This window comes from Antechinus flavipes, chromosome 3, assembly GCF_016432865.1.
Source record: "Antechinus flavipes isolate AdamAnt ecotype Samford, QLD, Australia chromosome 3, AdamAnt_v2, whole genome shotgun sequence".
Classification (NCBI taxonomy): Eukaryota; Metazoa; Chordata; class Mammalia; order Dasyuromorphia; family Dasyuridae; genus Antechinus; species Antechinus flavipes.
In genome coordinates this window covers 237,975,745-237,996,924 of record NC_067400.1, presented here as the reverse complement: position 1 = coordinate 237,996,924, position 21,180 = coordinate 237,975,745, and the positions used below count along the sequence as shown (strand labels likewise).

Here is a 21,180-nt window from a genome sequence, read left to right as displayed (position 1 = left end):
CGATATTGTATGAGGACATATTTTGATGGAAGTGGATTTCTTTGACAAAGAGACCTGAGTTTCAATTGATAAATGACGGAGAAAAGCAGCTACACCCAAAGAAAGAACACTGGGAAACGAATGTGAACTATCTGCATTTTTGTTTTTCTTCCCGGGTTATTTATACCTTCTGAATCCAATTCTCCCTATGCAACAAGAAAACTGTTTGGTTCTGCACACATATATTGTATCTAGGATATACTGCAACATATCCAACATATAAAGGACTGCTTGCCATCTAGGGGAGGGCGTGGAGGGAGGGAGGGGAAAAAAATTGGAACAGAAACGAGTGCAAATGATAATGTTGTAAAAAAAAAAAAATTACCCTGGCATGGATTCTGTCAATATAAAGTAATTATTAAATAAAAATTTAAAAAAAAGAGAGAGAAGGAAGGACAAACAACAACAATCCTTAAGTGAGTTTGTCTTTATACTAAAAGCAAAGTAAAAATAAAATATCTCAAACTAGAAAAAAAATAATAATTTGATGGTCAGCTATAAACAGACTATTGTCAATAAGGCTACTGGAAGATATAGAGATAACTTTTCAAATCTTCCACCTATTAATGAGCCTGCCACATTCCAAAGTCAGTCTTAGAAGGTAAGGATGACCTTGGATACTAAATAGAAAGGCATGGTAGCTTAAATTATATGACTTGATGTAATTAGAAGGTGTAGATGGAGCATCTTCCAGGTTTTCTGGAATGTTTATTTTTGATTTTGTACTCTTCTAACTGGCAATGAAATAGCTGTAATCTCTTGACCCTCTTTTTACCTTTCTTTCTGTTCAGGGCTGTCATGAAGAAATCAGAAGGTCCATTTTGTTGTCTGCCATATCTTTGCTGCTGATTTGACAAATAGAGGTTTTGCTTTTTAGATTTTATTCTTCTTCCCATGAGTAGCATTGTGTTCAAATATGTCCAATCGGGCCTAGGAGAGATAATTTCATAATATCTTGTTTCTAGGAATAATAAGATGCTTTCTATCTTTAGGATTATAATTAAGGCTCCTTTTTTCAATTTAGGAATAATTTTTGATAGTTTATTCTTATTACTGAGTTATTCTTTTATTTGATAGTACACATGATTTTAGTCATTAAAACCACTTTGTACTAGCTAAGAAACAAAGTGGTGGATCAGTGGAATAGATTAGAAACACATGACACAATAATCAAGGCCTATAGTTCTAGTATTTGATAAACCCCCAAAGTCCAGCTTCTGGAACAAGAACTATTTGACAAAAAAATTGCTGGAAAAATTGTAAAATAATGTCAGAAACTTGGCATAGACCTTCATCTCACATCTCATATCAAAATAAGATCAAAATAGGTACATGATTTGGGAATAAAGGATGATACCATAAACAAATTAGGAGAGCAAGGGATAATTTACCCATCAGATCTTTGGAGAAGGGAGGAATTTATAACCAAAAAAGAACTAGAGAACATTATGAAAAGCAAAATGGACAACTTTGATTACATTAAATTAAAAAAGATTTTGCGCAGACAAAATCAACAAAAACAAGATTAAAAGAGAAATACAAAAATGGGAAAAAATCTTTATAACTGATGTTTCTGATAAAAGTCTCATTTCTCAAAATATATAAAGAACTGTGACAAATTTATAAGAATACAAGTCATTCCCCATCGATAAATGGTCAAAGGATATGAACAATTTTCAGATGAAATTAGAGTTATCTATAGTTATATGAAAAATGCTCTAAATCACTATTGATTAGAGAAATGCAAATTAAAACAACTCTGAGCTGCCACTTCATACCTCTCAGATTGACTAAGATGACAGGAAAAGATGGTAAATGCTGGAAGGGACACGGGAAAACTGGGATACTAATGCATTGTTGGTGGAGTTGTGAAATGATTCAACCATTCTAGAGAGCACTTGGGAACTATGCCCAAAGGGCCATCAAACTGTGCATACTATTTGACCTAGCAGTATTGTTACTGGAAATCATTACAAGGAGCTAATCAAGGAGGAAAAAGGACCTACGTATACAAAAATGTAGCAGTTCTTTTTGTGGTATTAAAGAATTGGAAAATGAGTCAATGCCCATCAATGAGGAATGGCTAAAGAAGTTGTGGTATATGAAGGTAATGAAATAGTATTGTTCTATTTTTAAAAATGATTAACAAGTTGATTTTAGAAAGGCCTGGAAAGATTTACATGATCTGATGCTGAGTGAAACAAGCAGAACCAGGAATATATTGTTCACAATAATAGCAAGAATGCAATGATCAACTATGAAAGATTTGGTTCTTCTCAGTGGTTCAGTGATCCAAAGCAATCCCAATAGACTTTGGACAGAAAGTGTCATTTGCATCCAAAAAAAAAGGAGACTCAGTGTAAATCAAAATATGAGATGTTCACTTTTTTGTTGTTGTTTTTTTAATTTCTCCCATGGTTTTTCCCTTTTGCTCAGATTTTTTTCTCCCAACATGATTCATAAAGCAATGTGAATTAAAAACATATAAATTTAAAAATATTTTTTTAAAAAGTCAGCAAGGATAGGAAAGATAGGTATGTAGGATGGGCATGTATATATATGTATGTATATATCTACATATGTATATATAAATATATCTTTTCTTAACTGTAAGGGATGATAAAGAGTTGAAAGGGGGGAAAATAGAATAAAGTATAAAAGGTACACAGCAGAGAACCAAATATTTATATTTATATATATAAAATATATATATATATTTATATATATATACGTGTATACACACACACACACACACACACACACACATTTTCTTGATCTGGTAATTTTATATATATATTCTTGATCTGGTCATTTGTTGTTATATATTTTGAACCCTCTGATGTTCTACTGAGCACATGACAACCTCATTTGTTTTGCTCTTTTTTTGTATTCCTTATTTTCTTTCAAAGGAATAATACATACATATATATATAATCCCCATTTGCAGTCCAAAATTATTTTGCAAGAAAAAAATATTTCCAAAAAAAAAAGTCTATAGTTCCCAATTTAGTCTAGCATAATTACAAAATACTTTTTAAATGCTATTATGTAAGCAAATTAGGATCTGTGATTTAATAGGGGAAGAGAATTTCATCATGAGGAAATTCATTTTCAATGTAGGTTGGCACCTTCTCTGCAAATTATGTAATCTTAGAGAAAACTACTCAAATTATTTAGAGACCAAGTGATGTGCCTAGGGCCACACAGTCAGTATTTGACCGAAAGCAGAGCTTAAACCCTAATATTTCTGGTTCTGTGGCCACTTCTCTATCTGCTATGATTTAAGAAATATTTATTTAAAGGAGCTAAAGAAAATTATGAGTTTAGCCCCTTTAAAAAATGTGATTCCTCTTTTAGAAATAACCATTCTTGATTACTTTTTCCATAACCTTTTATTTCTAAGCTTATTATTCTAAATTCTTCCTAATTGGGCTAGTCTTGTCTGCATTGCTTCTCTGTGGCTAGTAAAGGAAGTGGAATTTGGAGGACAGTGAGTTCTAATTTAGTTGCAATTAAGTTGGAATTTAGAAGCTTTATATGGCTCCTCTATAAAATATGAAGGTTAAAACTGAATCTTCTTGTAAGAAATTCTGGATAAGGGTAATTTTCAAGTATAAAAAGATTCAAAATCTTCCCCACTTATTTCCAATCCCAGTGGTTTGAAACAACCTTTCCTGCTAACTTTATAATCATTTCCTTTACTTTTTCCATTAAACTCTTTCCATAGACTATCAGCAGACAGCCTAAAAGTTATACTGAATATTACTATGTGCTTCTGTCACCATAAAATAATTTCTGACAGGCATCTGTTGAATTAGATGGTGGGCTTAAATGAGTAGAAACCAATTCTCTGAGCATTATGAGGGTACAATATGCTATAATGTCAAACAGAAATAATGTAAATGGTAAAGAATATTAAAGAGCAATGCTCCTGGAGGAGAAAGAAGCTATAGGAAGTGATCTAAAGCACATTTTTATGGCAGAAACATAACATCTGAATGAGCTATTTTAGTTTAAAAGTAGTATTTGTAACTAGCTAAATTATTCAAGTTCAATCACCCCAATGGAATATTGTATGAATTCCAGTATTTTATTTGGTCAAACTGATCTTACTGATCAAAAAGACCTACTGGAACTTGATTTTTACTTGAGCTCTTAGATGTGAAGGATAATTGGCAAGAAAGGCAAGAGGGAAGACTGTGATGCATTTTTGCACTTATCTAAATTCTAAGTAGCATAGCAAGCAGTAAGAATTATACTCTGTGGGTTCCAAGAGCACAATACAACCAATCATTTCTGTCCCTGTGGATGCCATTCCCCTTCAGACTACAACCTACTCTTTTCTTTGAAGTAAAATTTAATTATAGCACTCAAGCAAAATAGGATTCAAACTTTTCACCTTCATTCTTCCCACAAAGTTCCTTTTAAATGTCATCTAATAAGACAAACTAAAAAAAGAAACTCTCTCAACTGATAAGCCAGGCACACAAGAAATAATACAATGTTCGTTTTAAATCTGTCAAGATCTCATGAAAAAATAAGGCCCTTAAAAGGGACTTCTTTCATACTTCCAAGGACTCTCTGATCTCATAGATAAGTTGCTGCTCTCTCTAATGACGAAGATCACAACCCTGTCCATGTCTTCTCATGTCCACATCCTCCCAGAAATTTTCAAAAGGGTCTACCTCACACGCTGAGGCTTCTCTTCCAAATTGGCCAAGGACAAGGAGTAAGAAGACTGGCCACTGGTTCTCCAACTGTCATCTCAAACTGCCTTAATCTCCTTTCTGAATATATACGTCTCTGATGACATCTCTGATGTTGCTTCTTTTGCACAATTCTTAGTTATTAATGTTTTTATATAAAAGAAATTACTGATACAGAAGAATGAGTGCTAGATCTTAAGTCAGGTGTCTTGGATTTGAATCTGCCATTTACATTTGTATTGTGACCTTACCCTCTCGTACTTGTGTCATTTGTAAAAAGGGGTGGGGGTGGAGAGGACCCACGTATATGTATTGTTCACATAAAAAACTTTACAAATACTTCTCTCACTGACTTACAAAGAAAATGAGTCACAACTGCGCATAACTTTTCTAATGAAATATTCTTCATTAAAGTGAGTAAAATCAACATTCTGATATAAATAGAAAAAACTTCATTTTAAGGTACAAAATAGTAAAAACAATTATAGTTTTTAGGAATGAATGAAAAATGATTTTTTTTCCTATTCTTTACTAATCAAAGTTACACCATAAAAGCCCCCTTGTTCAAATTCTTGTTTCTATTTAATTCTGTTAAATGCTAAGCAGAGTTTCAATTTAGTCAATGTCTAGAAGTTAAAAAAATACTCTCAGCAATGTTCTGAGCAAGTATCAGCAAGAGCATGGATGAAAATATAGGTAGAAAAATCATATTTAATCAACATGTTTTTAGATCAAATACCTCAGTCTGGAGGAAAGTGTCATATATTCTTATAAGGTCAAATCTTTAGGGTAACTTGTTACAAACAATAAAAGAAATAAATAATCCATAATGGTATGTTGGGTTCACAAAGTCCAATTGATAAAATGTTCATTGTAATTTATTCACAAAAGAGAAAAAAAATTCCCCAAATTTATTTCATAGCATAGTTAAATGGAAATAAATGCAGACTTAGTTTTATTTGCTATAAAACATAAATGAAAAATAAATTGAAATAATTTACCACAATATATTAATTTGTTCTTTATGTAATAAGATATCCAGCATCCATTAATTCTGAGGCATGGTAAATTTTTTGCTTAATTTTTAAAAGGTTAAAAAAACATTTTTTCTAATAAAAAGATTTTATTTCTGTTTTTCTAAGTTTAAAAAATTCTAGATATGTTCCTCATTCCAAGAAAGTTCAGCAAAGGGATACAAAAATAAAGAAATTAGTCGTCTTCTGAATCACTTTCTTTCTTTGTTGGAAGAGAGCATCTGATCGAGGACATCAATTTATCTTCAATTTGTTTCTTAGGGTTTTCTTCTAGATCAGTTTTGATTGCTCCAGATTCAGAAAGTTTCCACTCCAATTCTATAAGATAAAGGGAGGGGTGGGGGGATAAAAAGCAAATGAATTTATTTTCTTCTTGAGATAGTTCATTCAAATTTGTAAAAAATTTCAAACAGGGAAACTACAGCTAACCTACGCTAAAAAGTACTGTAGTTTTTTAAAAATCACAACTATTAATAAGAATAATAAATAACACCAATTCAAATCTATATGAAAATAAGAACATAAAATTATTTTTCTCTAGGCTCAATAGTTTCTTAGATTGAATAATTTCTCAGAAAAAAACAGACAATAATTCTTCACAACAAAAGAATTAATTTCCTCAGTCTTCCTGGAAATCTTTAAATCTAATTCCAATTAGGCAAAAAAATTATTAAACATCATATTTTCTTGATTTCAAGTAAGTCACTGAACTTATCATCCGGGAGGGGGGGGGGGGAGGGAGAAATAGAAAACTATGTATAAAGATGACTAATACATGTGCCCTGGTTACTAAAAAACTCAATTTAAAAAAAATGCAGAAACTGGTTGCTGAAGCTACAGTTACTATTTTTCCATTCAGATTTATAATTAGATTCAGTTCTACATGTGGTGGTAAGCCTTCCTGAAGCAAAACTAAATGATTTATTTTTCTGCCACAGAGGGAAAAACCCAGGCAGAATCTATTCTATGTTTCTATATACAAGATTGAAACAAAATAGTCTACATTTTGGTTCATTTAGTCTTTAAAGTGAACTAACATGGAGATGTACTCAAAGTTCTTCTAATAAAATCTGACAATGCCTAACTAAAACTCATTTTTAAATATCTATAGAATACACTAATCAATATTTTCATTTCTAGGTACCTAGGTGATTATAGAAGTTCAAATTAGATCTCTTAGAATAAAAGATATCAAACTACACAAAGTTTTATTATTAAAAAAAAAACTGTGATTCTTTACCTAGTGGTTTTTAAGAAAGATATTTTATAAATGGCTGTACAGGTATTAATTTGAAGGTAGCTGAAAGATCTTCCCTGGACTCAACAGTTTTTTGGTAGAATAGATGCCTTGCTACATTATACCTTAATATGAAAAATTAACCATGTCTAAAAGAAAATAAAGAAGTCTTATCCTAGTGAAGAATCACACTCACTAAAATAGAGCAATCCCCAAAATCCCCTTGAATGCTACCATAATTCTATTCTTCTCCATGCTAAAAAACTTAGGAAAATACAAAAAGCATATGTGGTCTTCAACCTTTATGTGGTTCTGATGCTATTAAATAAATAATATTATCTAAAAAGGTAGTCTGCCATCATGGATAGAAAGAGAACTGACTTCAAAGCCAGAAGGTCTGAATTTAAACTCTGCCCCTGCTACAAGCTGGCTGTGTGACAATGCAGCAAGATACTTAAACTTTCAATGTTCTAGGTAGCAGAGAACAAGCTAATCCATGATGGCAGAGAGAGTTCCTTACCGAGGTGTTCTCTGTAACAATGAAATCACAGGTCCAGGTCCCATCTCAGTCATATTGTGTGTAAAAATATGAATATCATGTGTTTAGTAATATTTCATGCATGACTATGAACGTTATGAATAACATATGGCAGAAATAACAGAATGAAATAAAAATTTACAGTCCCTATCTCTGTCTCTCTCCATTTCTCTCTTAACCCTGCCCCCTCAGTTTTTCCTCTATTTGGTCTCCCCAAAAAGTGAGCTTATGATCTATGCAGATGACACCCAAACTGAGCACTGGTTCTGTAATCAACTTCCTGATGGACATTTGAACTGACTGTACTAGGGGCATGTCAAACTCAACAGAACTCATCTTCCTCGATGCCCTGCCTCAATCCTCTTCTCAACTTATCTATTTCTATTAAAAAAAACCCCCACCATTTTTCTAGTCACATAGGTCTGTAACTTCAATCATTCTCACCTCTTAACTCTCACTCACCCCATGTATCTTATCAATGGCCAAACCTCATTTGTATTTCCATAACTTCTTTCATAGATATCCCCTTCTTTCCATTCACACAGTCACCATTCTAGCGTAGATACTCATTGCTTCTCACCTGAACTATTACAGTAGTTTAATTAGTCTCCTTGTTTTGATTTTCTCCTTACTACATCCTATTTTACAAATGGTCACCAAAGTGATTTTTCTTAAGCAAAGATCATTTCCCTGATCAAGTAACTCTGCTGTCTTTCTATTGCCAACAATATCAAATACAAGTTCCTCTCCTTGACAATTGAAGCAAAACAGCTGGTTGGCCAAGAAGCTATGTGTGTCTGAGCAAAGCATCTTTATTTCTAACTCAGTTTCCTCATTTGTAAAATGGACATGATAATAGCAACTATCTTCCATGGAGGCTATGAAGATCAAAAAAAAAATTTATGTAAGAAAATTTTACAAATCAATTATCATTTAAAGCCCTTCACAATCTGGTCTCATCCCATTATTCTAGCATTATTACACATTACTCTCCTCTACCACTGTGGTCTATCTAATCTTCTTGTCCTTCACACATGAAACTCCATCTCCCAGCTTCTTGCTAAAATGTTTAGCCTTGTTATGTCTCATTACCCTCACTCTCATTATCTCTAATTATCTATTTTTATCTCAGTTTCCTTCAAAATTCAGGTAACTTAAGTCCCTCTCTTATCTAAGGCCTGTCCCAGTTCTCCCAACTCACAATGCCTAGTTCTTCTCCATGATTATCTTGTATCTCTAAGACTATAAATTATAGATAAGGTTCAGTCTCCAATAGTAGACTGCATTTCCTGACTTGTGAAATCCCTATGAAATCATAGTTCTAGGCCCTATAGCTAACATCATATCTAGCTCAGCAGGCCCTTAATCAATTCTTTTGATTATCTACCATTTAAGGTTACCCTAACCCTAAATTCTCTTGTAAACAAACAAACCCGCCCTCCCCAAAAAAGAAAGAAATCAAGGGTTTAATGGTAGTTGATTTTTTAGAATTTTTTAGCTCCTATTTAAAAAAAAAAAGTAACACCAGGGACAGCTAGGTGATGCAGTAGCTAGAGTACCAGCCCTGAAATCAGGAGGACCTGAGTTCAAATCTGATTTTAGGCACTTAACACTTTCTAGCTTTGTGATCCTGGATAAATCACTTAACCCCAATTGCCTCAGGGGAAAAAAAAATAACACCATCATACAAGGTTACTGACTGCCCGTAGACAAACAAAATAACATCAATCACTAAAATGAAACTCTTTCCCTGCTCCCTCCTGCTGATCATTGATCAAAAACTACATTTGCTTCTTGCTTCTCAAAAATTTGTTAATGTGAGCTACATTGTTTCACTCTATTACTATACTGTGGGACCTGTAGCCTTGTGAGTTTTGCATGGTATTTCTCTCCTTTCAGATTATAACTACTTACCATCCCTTGTCAGGTTCATGCCACCAAATACTAGAGGACCAATAAACTGAGCTTTGATATCTCCCTCAAGATAGACAAATATTGTGGGCAGATTTCTATCAGGATAGTTAGGTATACATGTCGTTGAAATAGACTTGATAAATTTCACATCTGGAAACTTCCTTGCAAGTCCACTAAAATGCTGGTTTATAAGTGTACATAGAGGAATTCTGTAAAATAAAACATCAACAAAAGAAGCCATATAACAACATGGACAAAACAAATAAATTATTTTCAATCTCCCAACCCAGTAACTTGACTTCTGTGATGGCTAAGGTCACTTTAAAATATTATTTTACTTCTCACAATTCAATTTTTAAAAACTGTTTCTCCTACCACATATTTTCCAGAAAGCAGATTTAATAGATTAATATAGAAAAGTAAAAAGAAGCTCTTGCCAATATATATATATATATATATATATATACATATTGAAACATCAAGTAAGCTAGGACAATCAGTTTATACACAAGCTCTAATTTTATTTTACCTGATAAATAACATAATTAAGCAATATAATTTTAAAATAAAAAGCACTTATTCCTCTCCTTTTTAAATTCAGAATCTAGTATATGGAGGTAGGCAAAAATAATCTGCTGTTAATATGATGTTATGCTTACTTTTGAAAGAAAACTCTATTGGACATGGGAAAATAGCATAGAAAATGGCAGAAATATAAAAATAGTAGGCAACCAGGCCTTCACCAAAAAGTTAATTCTTAGATTTTATTGGATCCCTCGGTTTCTCAACATAAACAGATTAGTAATCAAATTTATCAATAAAAGAAAAATTCTCAATTTTAGACAATAGGGAAAAAATAAACATGTAGTTCAAAAAGAACTGACTGTTTTTCTTGACCTAATGGTTCATGAAATTCATATAGTTAGTAAAACAAGAGTGAAAAGATTAGCAATAATAAGCCTTAAAATCTCAAAATTATTAACCAAAAAAAATCTTATCTAAGCTGCTGATCAATGAAATCTAAAATTCAAAGCCTCAAAAGCAAAGATATACCTTTAAGAAAGCATGTTTGACCTACCCTTGTTTGTAAAGGTGCAAGATTACCCACAAGCCTTTGCCAGCTTTGGTAACTTCTTCAACATAATCTTTCCCTGATATCTCCAAAACTTCTCCAAATCTGTTTTTCAGTTGAGTTGCTTTCCATTCTGCAAGTCTTTGTTGCCTGTAACACAGAAGGAGAAGACAAAGAGGTGAAATTTATCATACTCAAATTCAACTTTCTCAAACTCACATATATATATATCCTCAATAAAAACAAACAAACAAAAAAATCCTTAATGATTTAAATAGTTTAAGTGCCCACCACTCACAATGGCTAGAACCTGTCTTAAAATATGGCAATGTCCATTCATTGGACTCCATTCCACTAGCAGGCATTCCACAGTGACTATTCTCTCTTCCAGTGGACCCCAGTGTCCCTCTTCATCTCTTCAAGGATGAAAACAGAACCTCATCCATACATAAACCCAGGCCTCAGTCAATTTTTAACTTGAAGACATGGCTCCAGTCTTAACTATTGTTCTTTAGGGGCAATTTAAGGTATTTTATGCTGAGGATAATTCTGTCACTGTAACTTCTTAAATGTAATTTAAGTTCTAAAGTAACAACTTTAGAAATTAGCCTATATGTAAGATATGACTCTGGATGTCTAACAAAGTAATCTTATATTGGAACTCTTTTGTATATAAATTTTCATTACTTATGTTCATGGAATCTGGTTTGGTCTCACAGAAAAAGAGAGCAAATTGAGTAATTTAATTACAATTCTTTCCAAATGCTATTTCATAAATTACTTTCGCAAAAGACATTAAGTTTTACAACTATATAAAAGACCAAATAGTTCCGATAGATCTAACCTGTACATTTCAATAGCACGCTCATCTTCCTCATTAAATTCATCTTCATTTTCTTCTAGTTCTTCCAAAGTCATGTCTTCATATGTTTTCACTGAAATGAATCATATTAGCAATAGATAAAATTATCTGCAACAAAACCCAAAAAATTAATGCTACTTTGCAGTACATTTTTACTCTTTCTTTCCTCTCCAAAGCAGTATACTTGTTCATTTTTATCAACACCTTTGACTATTTCCCTCATCCCCTCAAAAGCCAAAAATTAAAAGAATTAATTTTTAAACTTAAATAGAATGAGAATTGAAATGATTTATTTCCAAATGCACTGATGATTGCATCTTACCAAATGCTCACAGAACATCTCCACCTGAATATTTCACAGGCATCTTGAATATCTAAAAACAGAAATCATATCCCACTCTACTTTCCTGAGCCAAATTTTCCATTTCTCATGAGGGTGTCCATCACCCAAATTCACAACCTTAAAGATATCTTGGACTGTTCCTTTTCCCTCAACTCTCATAACCAATCAGTTGCCAAGTCTTGTCAATATTCCCTCTATCACATCTCTCACATCTATTCATGCTCTCTTTCCCCTCATGTAGCTTTTATTGTTCAAGTCAGGAACTTTTTACTTTTCTATATTTTAGATTTCATTGATCAGCAACTTAGCTAAGATTTTTTTTGTTAATAATTTTGAGATTTTAAGGCTTATTAATGCTAATCTTTTCACTCTTGTTTTACTAATCATATGAATTTCATGAAAATTTAGAAAAAAACTAAGTTCTTTTTGACCTACATTTGACTTGAACTATTGCATTAGCTTTCTACCTGATCTTCATTTTCTCCTTTCTTTAACATGTTCTTCATGGAACTGCTAAACTGATATTCCTAAAACACTGACATCATCATGCTATTCCCCACCCCATTTAGGGTTATCATTTAGGGATATATACTTCATCACCTATCTACCCCATCATCTTCAAATAAGTCTTCCCTTCTAACAAAGAAAAACAGTAAAGCAAAACCAACTGACAGTAACCCTATCAACAGGATAAGTCACATTCCACATCCACTCATCTACCTACTTCTCCACAGAAAAGAAAAAAGAATTTTTTCATCTTTTCTCTGGGGCCATTATGGGTAATTATGACTGGTCACTATTATACTATTTAATGGCTCCCTATAGCTTCTAGGATAAAATATCAAATCCTTAGCCTAATATTTAAACTCACATATACATCCCACACATGAATTCTATCTGATGTATTGCTTCCATGCCTTTGAATAAGCCTCCCACATTGTGAAGCCATTTTTCTTCAATTATAGTCAACAGAATCTTTAGTTTCTTTCAAATACAGCTCAGGTTCTTTCTCTTCTACCTCTGAGTTATGAGGAACTGTCTTCCTCCTGAAATTACTTTGTATTTACTTAAGTAGATGTTTGCTTTTCAATCCTCAGTGTCTTACCCTATGCTTCTAACATAAGAGATATTTTATAAATGTTTTCTGAATTAAAATGAATAAAAGAAAAATTAGTAAGGAGTGCCCTGAATGAAATTTAGTTTCCCTGACTCAATTTTAAAATAGCTAGGAATAAGAGATCTCAAATTTGAAACTTACAGATCTGTTTGAACTCTAAGTAATCATGTGGTGATTTACACAAAAATGGCTAATCAATTATTCTAATGAAAAACTAACCAAAAGGAAATTGATTATTTTTTGAAATCACCATCTAAAATCACAAGTTCTATCTACATATCCACATATCTTCATAAGGACCCATAGAATCAAAGATATGAGGGAGAAAGGAGGTATGGAAAGACAGTATCCTAATACACTGCTGGTGGAATGCTGAATGGTTCCAATCTTTCTGGAAAGCAATCTGAAACTGTACTCAAAAAGTCATTAAATGGAACATCCTTATGCCCAGAAATATTTCTATAATAAAAGCTAGCATTTATATAGTTTACTAAGATTTGCAAAGTACTTTACAAACATAATCTAACTTTATCCTAAGAATAACCTGGGGAAGCGGGTGATACAATCTTCATTGTATAGATGAAGAAACTCATCTTCATCTTAGGTTAAATGACTTATATAGGATCACAGAATTAATAAATGTCTAAGGCTGCATTTGAACTCAAGTCTTCCTGATTCGAGGCAACATTCAATTCACTGCTCTTTTTACTGAGCTATCCACTCCTAACCTTATTCCCAAAAGAGAAAAAAAGAGAGGAAGGCCTCATATATAAAAAGTTTTTTTTAGCAAAAAATAGAAACAAAATGGGTAGCCATCAAGTGGGAAATAACTTATAAATTATACTACATTAATATAAAGAAATATTATTGAACCATAAGAAATGACAAAAGAGAAACCAGGGAAGACTTATGTGAAATGATAAAGAGAGAAACAAGCACAATCAGAACAATGTATGTGAAGATTTCAACATTGTAAAGAAAAACAACTTTGAAAAACCTGAGAACTCTGATCAATGTAATGACCAACCAGGATTCCAGAGAAGGGAAGATACTCACCTCCTGAAAGAAAAGTAATGGAACAGAAATATACAATGAGACATACATTTCTGAATAAAGCCAAAAATGGATTTGTTTTCTTCATTAAACTTATTTGTATGAGGGAGTTTTTTGTTTTTTAACTAAAAGTATTTGAGTTAGTGATAATGAGATCAAAATATAAGAGAAAATAAAGAAGCATGTCACTGATTTTTTTTAATGCACAGAAGAAAAGGAAGTTTAGAAGAAGACAAATTAGAAGAAAATTCACAAGAATTTTTTATAGATTCTTAAAATATACAAGTCATTAATAATAAAAATTCATAGTTCCATATAAAGTCTTTTCCATCCTTGGCAAACAGAAATTATTGTCAAGTTAATAATGATAATTTTTTTAATGTAAGAGATATTAGAGCAAACCAAGGCCCAGAAAAGTCAATATGCACTGATTGTGGTCATATAGCTGACATGAGGCAGAACCAGTACTGGAACTAAAGTCTCATGTCTATTTTAATCCAAGGCTTTCTACTCTAACAAATGACTGAATTAAAAAAAAAAAAAAAAAAAAGAAAGAAAGAAAAGAAAAAAAAACTTTAAGTCCACCAACCTAGATAAAATAATAATAATCAAAGAAATGAATTGAACTTACCTATTGACTGCTGAAGGATGTGGTTCTCTTCTTCTTCTTCCCTCTTCTTTTCCAGTTCTTTTAAACTTTCCTTTGGGGGCAATATACCCTTCTTGCGCAGGATATCATTCCACTCGGTGTCTGCATTGGGGTCCTAAAACAGTAAGATCAAGGATGATTTTTGGTACCATCAAATTCAACAAAAGCCCAGTATTCAAAATAGAGACCAAGAGGCAGAGATGGTTTATATAGGGGATGGTATTCTGACAATTAATTCTTGTTTAAATTTTAATTTTGTTTTGTTTTGTTTTGTTGCTGAGGCAATTGGGGTTAAGTGACTTCCCCAGGATCACACAGCTAGGAAGTGTTAAGTGTGTGAGGCTAGATTTGAACTCAGGTCTTCCTGACTTCAGGGTTGGTGCTCTATCCACTGTACCACCTAGTTGCCCCTTAAACTTTAATTCTATTCCCCATACTTCTAGGCAAGTGCTTCTGTTCCCAATCCTTCTTTTGTTTTGTTTTTACTCTCTTTTCCCCTCTCTTAATATTTACTTAGTAAGTGATAAATAGTCGATAGTCATGGCTGGAAATAGAAAATTTATATCTGACCCTAAAAAGGAGGGAACAATATTTATCATAAAGGAGGACAATGACATGTTCTTTTCTGTACTTCAGGAATATGACTTGGGCACTTAGGCAATTAGGTGGCACATCTAACATTGGTCTTGAATTGAGAAGATTCATCTTCAAGAGTTCAAATCCTACCTCAAAAACTTAACTCTGTCACTCTGAGCAAGTTACTAATCCTGTTTGCTTCAGGTTCCTCATCTGTAAAATGAGCTGGAGAAGAAAATGAAAAACCAGTCCAATATCTTTGACAAGAAAACTTCAAATGGAGTCATGAAAATGACTGAAAAATAAAATCTCTTGAATCCTAATCCAATACTACCAGCCGCCTCCTAGACATCTCTTCTAAGATGCTTCATAGTGAACTCAAACTAAAAAATATGCTACCTCTCCAAACCCATTCATTCTTCCTCCAAACCTCTCCATTTCTGTTGGGGACCACTTTTCTTCCAAAGTTCAGGTTCACAATCTTGGAACCATCTTTGACTTTTCTCTCTTTTTCAACACTTATATCCAATCACTGATAAATTTCAATAATTTCCCATATATACATACCTTTCTCTTCACTCACCTTATGTCTGCCTAAGGTTCAGTACATTACATCTGGCCCAAATTACTACAATAGTTTCCTAATTGGTATGCCTGCCGCCATTCTATTTTTCCCTCCAAATTATTTCCTATAAGTCAGCTAAATTTGTATTTCTAAACACAGAGTCAACTATGATAGCCCATGCCCTCCATTCTCAAAAAAAAAAAAAAAACCTAAAACCCAAATCCATGACCTCTAAAATAATACACAAACTCCTCAACCCAGCTCTCCACAACTGAATTCCCACCAACTTTTTTCCACTTTCTCATCTTCTCCACTTCAGTCATATGGCCTGCTAGATGTTTCAATGCCCACCTGTGGACCATATGAAATGCAATTCCCCTTCAGGTCATCTTTTAGGATTCCTTGATTCCTTCAAAGTATAGCTTAGTGGCCATTTCTCATGAGACTTTTCATGAGGGCTCCAGTTATTGGCATTAATAAATTAACTCAATTAAATACAAAGTACTAAAAGGGAAAACCCTTTTAATACTTTGTATTTAATTGAGTAACCTCCTAGAGAATACAAGGTGTTTGATTTTTCTGTATCTATATCTCCAGAACAGTGGAACACAGAAGATTCTTAAATGCTTGATGATTAAACATACATTAGATATCCCTACCAATTCCTAGCACAGTAACACTTGCATGTTAAGTGTTTAACAAATTTGTGTCCTACAATAACAAAAATCAAAATACAGCAATCAAGTAATGAGTCCGCTGTGTCTCAAGTTTGAGACTAGAAAAATGCAGCCTCATATATTATCTTCAGTTGCTAACTGCAAGAAAAACTAGATCATGTAAAGAAGCCAGGATTTGTGGTCCAAGGACCTAGGTTCAAAATTTACTTGTCACTTTTCTCTGTGACCTTGTATAAAATTATTTAACCTCTAGAAATATAATTTTAGTTAAATAATCCTCTAAAGAAATCTTTCCTATCTCTAAATATACAATTTAATAAAAGATAGAGACAGGATCTGTACATATCACTTCATGAAAATTATTAACTCCCACTCTGATAAATTGGCATATTCCCTGATCTTTTTTTTTTTGAGTTGCCAGAAGCATAAGGAGAAGTCACACAAGTCAATGTCAAAAGACAGAACTTGAACCCAAGTCTTTTTAACTCTAAGAACAGCCCTCTGTGCACTCTACTTCTCATGCCTCAAAATGATCCAATACAATTAATCTAGTTCTGAGGGTTTCCCTCCCAAAATGACAGAATATTCTCTAAGGTAATTAGACAAGAACATAGGTAGTAAAATAAATTTGCATTTTACTAGACACTAATAATAAAATACTGGGCAAGTCACCTAACTACTGCCTCCCTCAATTTTCAAATCCATAAAAATGTAGATAATCACCATATATACCTTCCAAGGTTGATGTGAGGATAAAATGAGATATTTGTGAAGTCTTTTGCAAACTTTAAGGCTTCTTTCAAAGCACAGTTCAGGGTTCATTTCTTACAAGAGGTCTTTCTTGATGGTCCCGCTATTGGAATTCTCCATCTTATTACTTTACATTTACTTGAATAATCTCTGTGACAACAGAGTTTCTTTGCAAAAGTTTGCCAAAGTACCTGTAAACTTGGCAATTATTATAAACTTTAGCTGTTATTATGATTAGTAGTACCATTAATTACTCTTTATTGCTTTAAAGTTTCAATTTGCTTGTAGTCAACAGTACTGCAGTCAACAATTTCTCCAAATGAAGAATAGATAGTAAAATTTATGACACTTACAGCAAAGGATTTAGGGTAATAGTTTCATTTCAATCCGAATCTGGGATGGAACTGTGATTTCAATCATCTAACTGAGAAAATTATCTTTACTAATTCTGATTAGTAAGCTGATTAGCGACTTCTGTGCAACTTAAAGTTTTAGACCAGGATTTTCTCACCTTTTTGTGTGCAACAGACCCCTTAAATGATTTGATGCTCTTTCTCAGAATATTTTAAAATACATTAAATAGAATACAACTGAAATCAATTCTTCGGAAATAAAATGTTTTAAAAAATGCTAAAGTTAGTTGGATTTTAAATGAAACCAGATTATACTACAAGTTATAGAAAAACATGCTTTTTTTTTACTTCTTGGACTCCAAGTGGAGAACCAGTTAAATGACATGAATCACAGGGAAGATCTGAACCCCGCTTTTTTTTTTCCTTAACCATCATTCCTTTTCTAATCCCAGATGAATAACAGCTACTGAGTACTTCTATAATGCTTTAAAGCTTTTCTTTACAATTACCGCCATTTTATTTTTACATGTGATTGAGAAAAAAAAAAAGCAATTATGCCCATTTTACAGATGGATAGCCTGAGACAGGGTCAAGTGATTTACTCAGAATCATACATGTAATTAAATATTGGAAGCTGGATTTGAATTCGCTTATTCCTGAATTTTAGATCTAAAAGTATACGCAATGCGCCACCTAGCTACTTCTACAAAACAGCAAATATTAATGACAACAATGTTAACACCAGAGATGCCAGTGCTTTACGGCAGGGATAGTAGAAGCTGCACGCTCCCGCATTGCGCCTGCGCCACGCCCTCAGCGGTCTCGAGGCCGCACCCACAGTCGCGTGTCCCGCCGGTAGTCCGGGTCAAAATCTTTGCCCCGGAGGAGCCCCGGTACAGGATCGTCGGCTCCTCTTCCTCCCTTCCCTTCCCTTCCCTCACCTGCATCTTGTCGCCAAAGCCCTCAGTTAGGTCAGAGAACTCTGTTCCTCAATCCCAGTTTGCCCTCAGTCCTCAGGTGTGACCGCGCAGGCGCAAGGCCACCCCAGCCCAGCCCAACCCATCCCTGGCCACTACCACGCCCCCAACAGCGGCGCTCCATTGACTAAGCCAGCCAAGAACAAGAATGCCTTGGTTTGACCAGAAAAGGAAATGCGCGGAGAGCATGCGCACAGAGCGGCAGAGAATTTTTTTTTTTTTTTTAGGTCATGCGCAGAACTCTCCGTACGTCCCCGTCAGTATTTAGGTCATGCGCAGAATTCCTGTAGGGCATGCTTTCGTATTTCGATTATGCGCACAACGTCCACTGGGTGTCTGCTTAAATCTCGCGAGTTGGTTCCCAGCATTTGCAACTGTTACCCTGACCCCGAGCTGCGCAACTTCCTTATAAGGACCGAAGTGCTCGGCTTCGGAACCCTGGGGTCACCCAGGAATTGAAAGAGTAGGCGGAGAGATATTTGTGCTCCGTTCTGTCTCTCCTCTAGTTATGTCCGATTTCTGGTGAGGAAGGAAAACAAATCCAGTTCTTAATTTTAATTTTAATATAATATTCGGGATCCCTAAGAATCGAGCTATTTCTTTGAGACTCCCAAAGGGGGCAGTATGTATACGATTTTCCTCTGCTAGATTGTAAACTCCTTGAGGGCAAGACGCTGTCATCTAAGGTTGTACCTGTCCTGATTTTCTGCGCAGTCCTCTGTACCCAGTTGGGTACGCAATAAAAATTAAATGAATGAAACAGTGTACCCTGGTGGGAAAAGCCCTGGATTTGGATTTGGAGCTAGGAGACCTGAGTTCAAATCCAGCCTTTTAACAATGACTATTTAACTTTAACAATAACAATTAACAATGACTAATCCCTTCCATCCTTTAAACTTGCGATTTTCCCCATATGCAAAATGAAATTGCCCGAAATTATTTTTAGGATCATTGCTAGCTATAAATCCTACCTGTACTCTAGGTTCTCAAAGGCTCCAGCATTCAAGAAAACAAGGTTACTATTAATCGCTATTATACAAAAATGAAAATAAAAGTTTTCACTCTCAGTCTGTAACTTTCTGGTTGTTAGAGAGTGATATGATGCCTGCAAATAAGGATATTTAATGCGAGGTCCTATGTAATTGGGGACATATACTTGGATGATTCTGAGGAAATGAAATGAAGATAAAAAGGAAAGGTGGCCATTTGATACTGGTAAAGAATATAAAGTACAAATAGAAATATTACCCACTTTCTATGTTTTAATGGTCAGTAATTATAGCAATTTATATAGGGTTTTGAGTTTTATAAAGTTCTTTACATGTTTCTAATTTAATCTTAACCACAATCCCTCCCCCCTCCCCATTTCAAAGAAGAAATTGAGACTGGAAGTTCAAGTGACTAAAAAGTGTCCTAGCAAAATTTGAATGCAGACACTTCTGACTTTCAGCACCTTATCCACCTCATCACCTAGTTTGCCCTATACTTTGAGTACTCCCATGGAGGTCTTCTTTGTGACTAGCTATAGTGGGAAAAACCGGGGCTAACTATTTGTAAGGCACTGTAGTAAAATAGTAGAGAAAAAAAGATCAAAGGAAATTGTTTCTGCGTTTGAATAACTTGCATTTTACTGGAGGAAGGAGATGGGGTGGAAAATACTAATTTTGTAAAGTATATTTAGATTCTTACTGACATTTATTCCTCTTCTTCAAAGTTCCTTATTGCTGCATGCATATATATCACCATATATCTTTCCATTGTCCTCTGTGTGATGCTCAACTTGAGTCCTTTAGAGCCTCTGTTCCATGTTTATTGTTGATATAGCAGTATTAGTAATACGTATTAGAAAGATGGCCTTTGCTTTCATGTAAATCTTGGAATAATTCACTGAGTTTTGCAATTTTTTGAAGGCAATCCACCATGATCTCTTCCTATTCAATTCTGGGTCTGACTCAGTGTAAGCTTGTGCTCTTTGTCCTAATTAGACTTAATGATGAACAATCCCTTTAAATTATCCATCCAAATGTGTGTTGTCAATCAGTCAATAAGTATCTAAGAGTCTATTATGTGCCAGATAGTGTGCTAAGTGTTAATGATACTAACTAGTATACTAACTAACACTAACTAGTGAAAAAAATAATCCCTGCCCTCAAGGAGTTTATATACTGGTAAGAGAGACAATATTACACACAACCATATACAATTAAGATATATATATATAATATGACATATGCAGGAAATTTTAGCTTATAAATCAGTAAAACAACAAGCTAAAATCAACAATCTTAGTTTAAAAGTGCTTAGTCATTAAGCTAGCCCTATATATAATTCTACATCCTAACATTTACAGTTTAATACTGATTTCAAAACCATTAGTGTTAAACTCTGCTATAATATTTGAAATGAATGAAGTTAGCCTTATCTTCAGCATCAGATTTCCTGTTGATTTTTCCATGAGATTTTTTAAAATGCTATTTTTAAGAAGAAAAATTAGGATTTAAAGTCATTTTGACTATTATAAATATCCAAATTACCATAGAAGACATAAGAAGAAAACACAGCATCAAGAGAAAGAAGTGATAAATATTAGATAGAAATCTATCCAGATACTAACTAAAAATCTATCCAGATACTAACTAAAAATCTATCCAGAGACAAAAAATACTAGCCAATGATGCTCTCTTTACCATATTAGGAACTTGATGCTAATTATGGCAA

At 33.7% G+C, this 21,180-nt stretch overlaps 1 protein-coding gene across 1 annotated transcript; it reads right to left on the bottom strand.

Annotated features, from left to right (window-relative positions):
• Window positions 1–5,438: 5,438 nt before the first annotated feature.
• Window positions 5,439–18,555, bottom strand: PDCL3 (phosducin like 3). The gene is made up of 6 exons (XM_051984735.1): window positions 18,427–18,555; window positions 14,547–14,679; window positions 11,385–11,475; window positions 10,547–10,690; window positions 9,469–9,677; window positions 5,439–6,097 (listed from the first exon to the last, which is right to left on the bottom strand). Exons 1-6 carry the CDS (start codon window positions 18,430–18,432, stop codon window positions 5,955–5,957), a joined length of 726 nt encoding a protein of 241 aa, XP_051840695.1. The 5' UTR covers window positions 18,433–18,555; the 3' UTR covers window positions 5,439–5,954.
• Between the last annotated feature and the right edge of the window lie 2,625 nt (window positions 18,556–21,180).

Coding starts and splice junctions, on each gene's coding strand:
- PDCL3 (XM_051984735.1), bottom strand. Junction 11,476..14,546: donor CATCCTTCAGCAGTCAATAG/GTAAGTTCAATT, acceptor GATTCATTTCAG/TGAAAACATATGAAGACATG. Junction 10,691..11,384: donor CGTGCTATTGAAATGTACAG/GTTAGATCTATC, acceptor TCTGTGTTACAG/GCAACAAAGACTTGCAGAAT.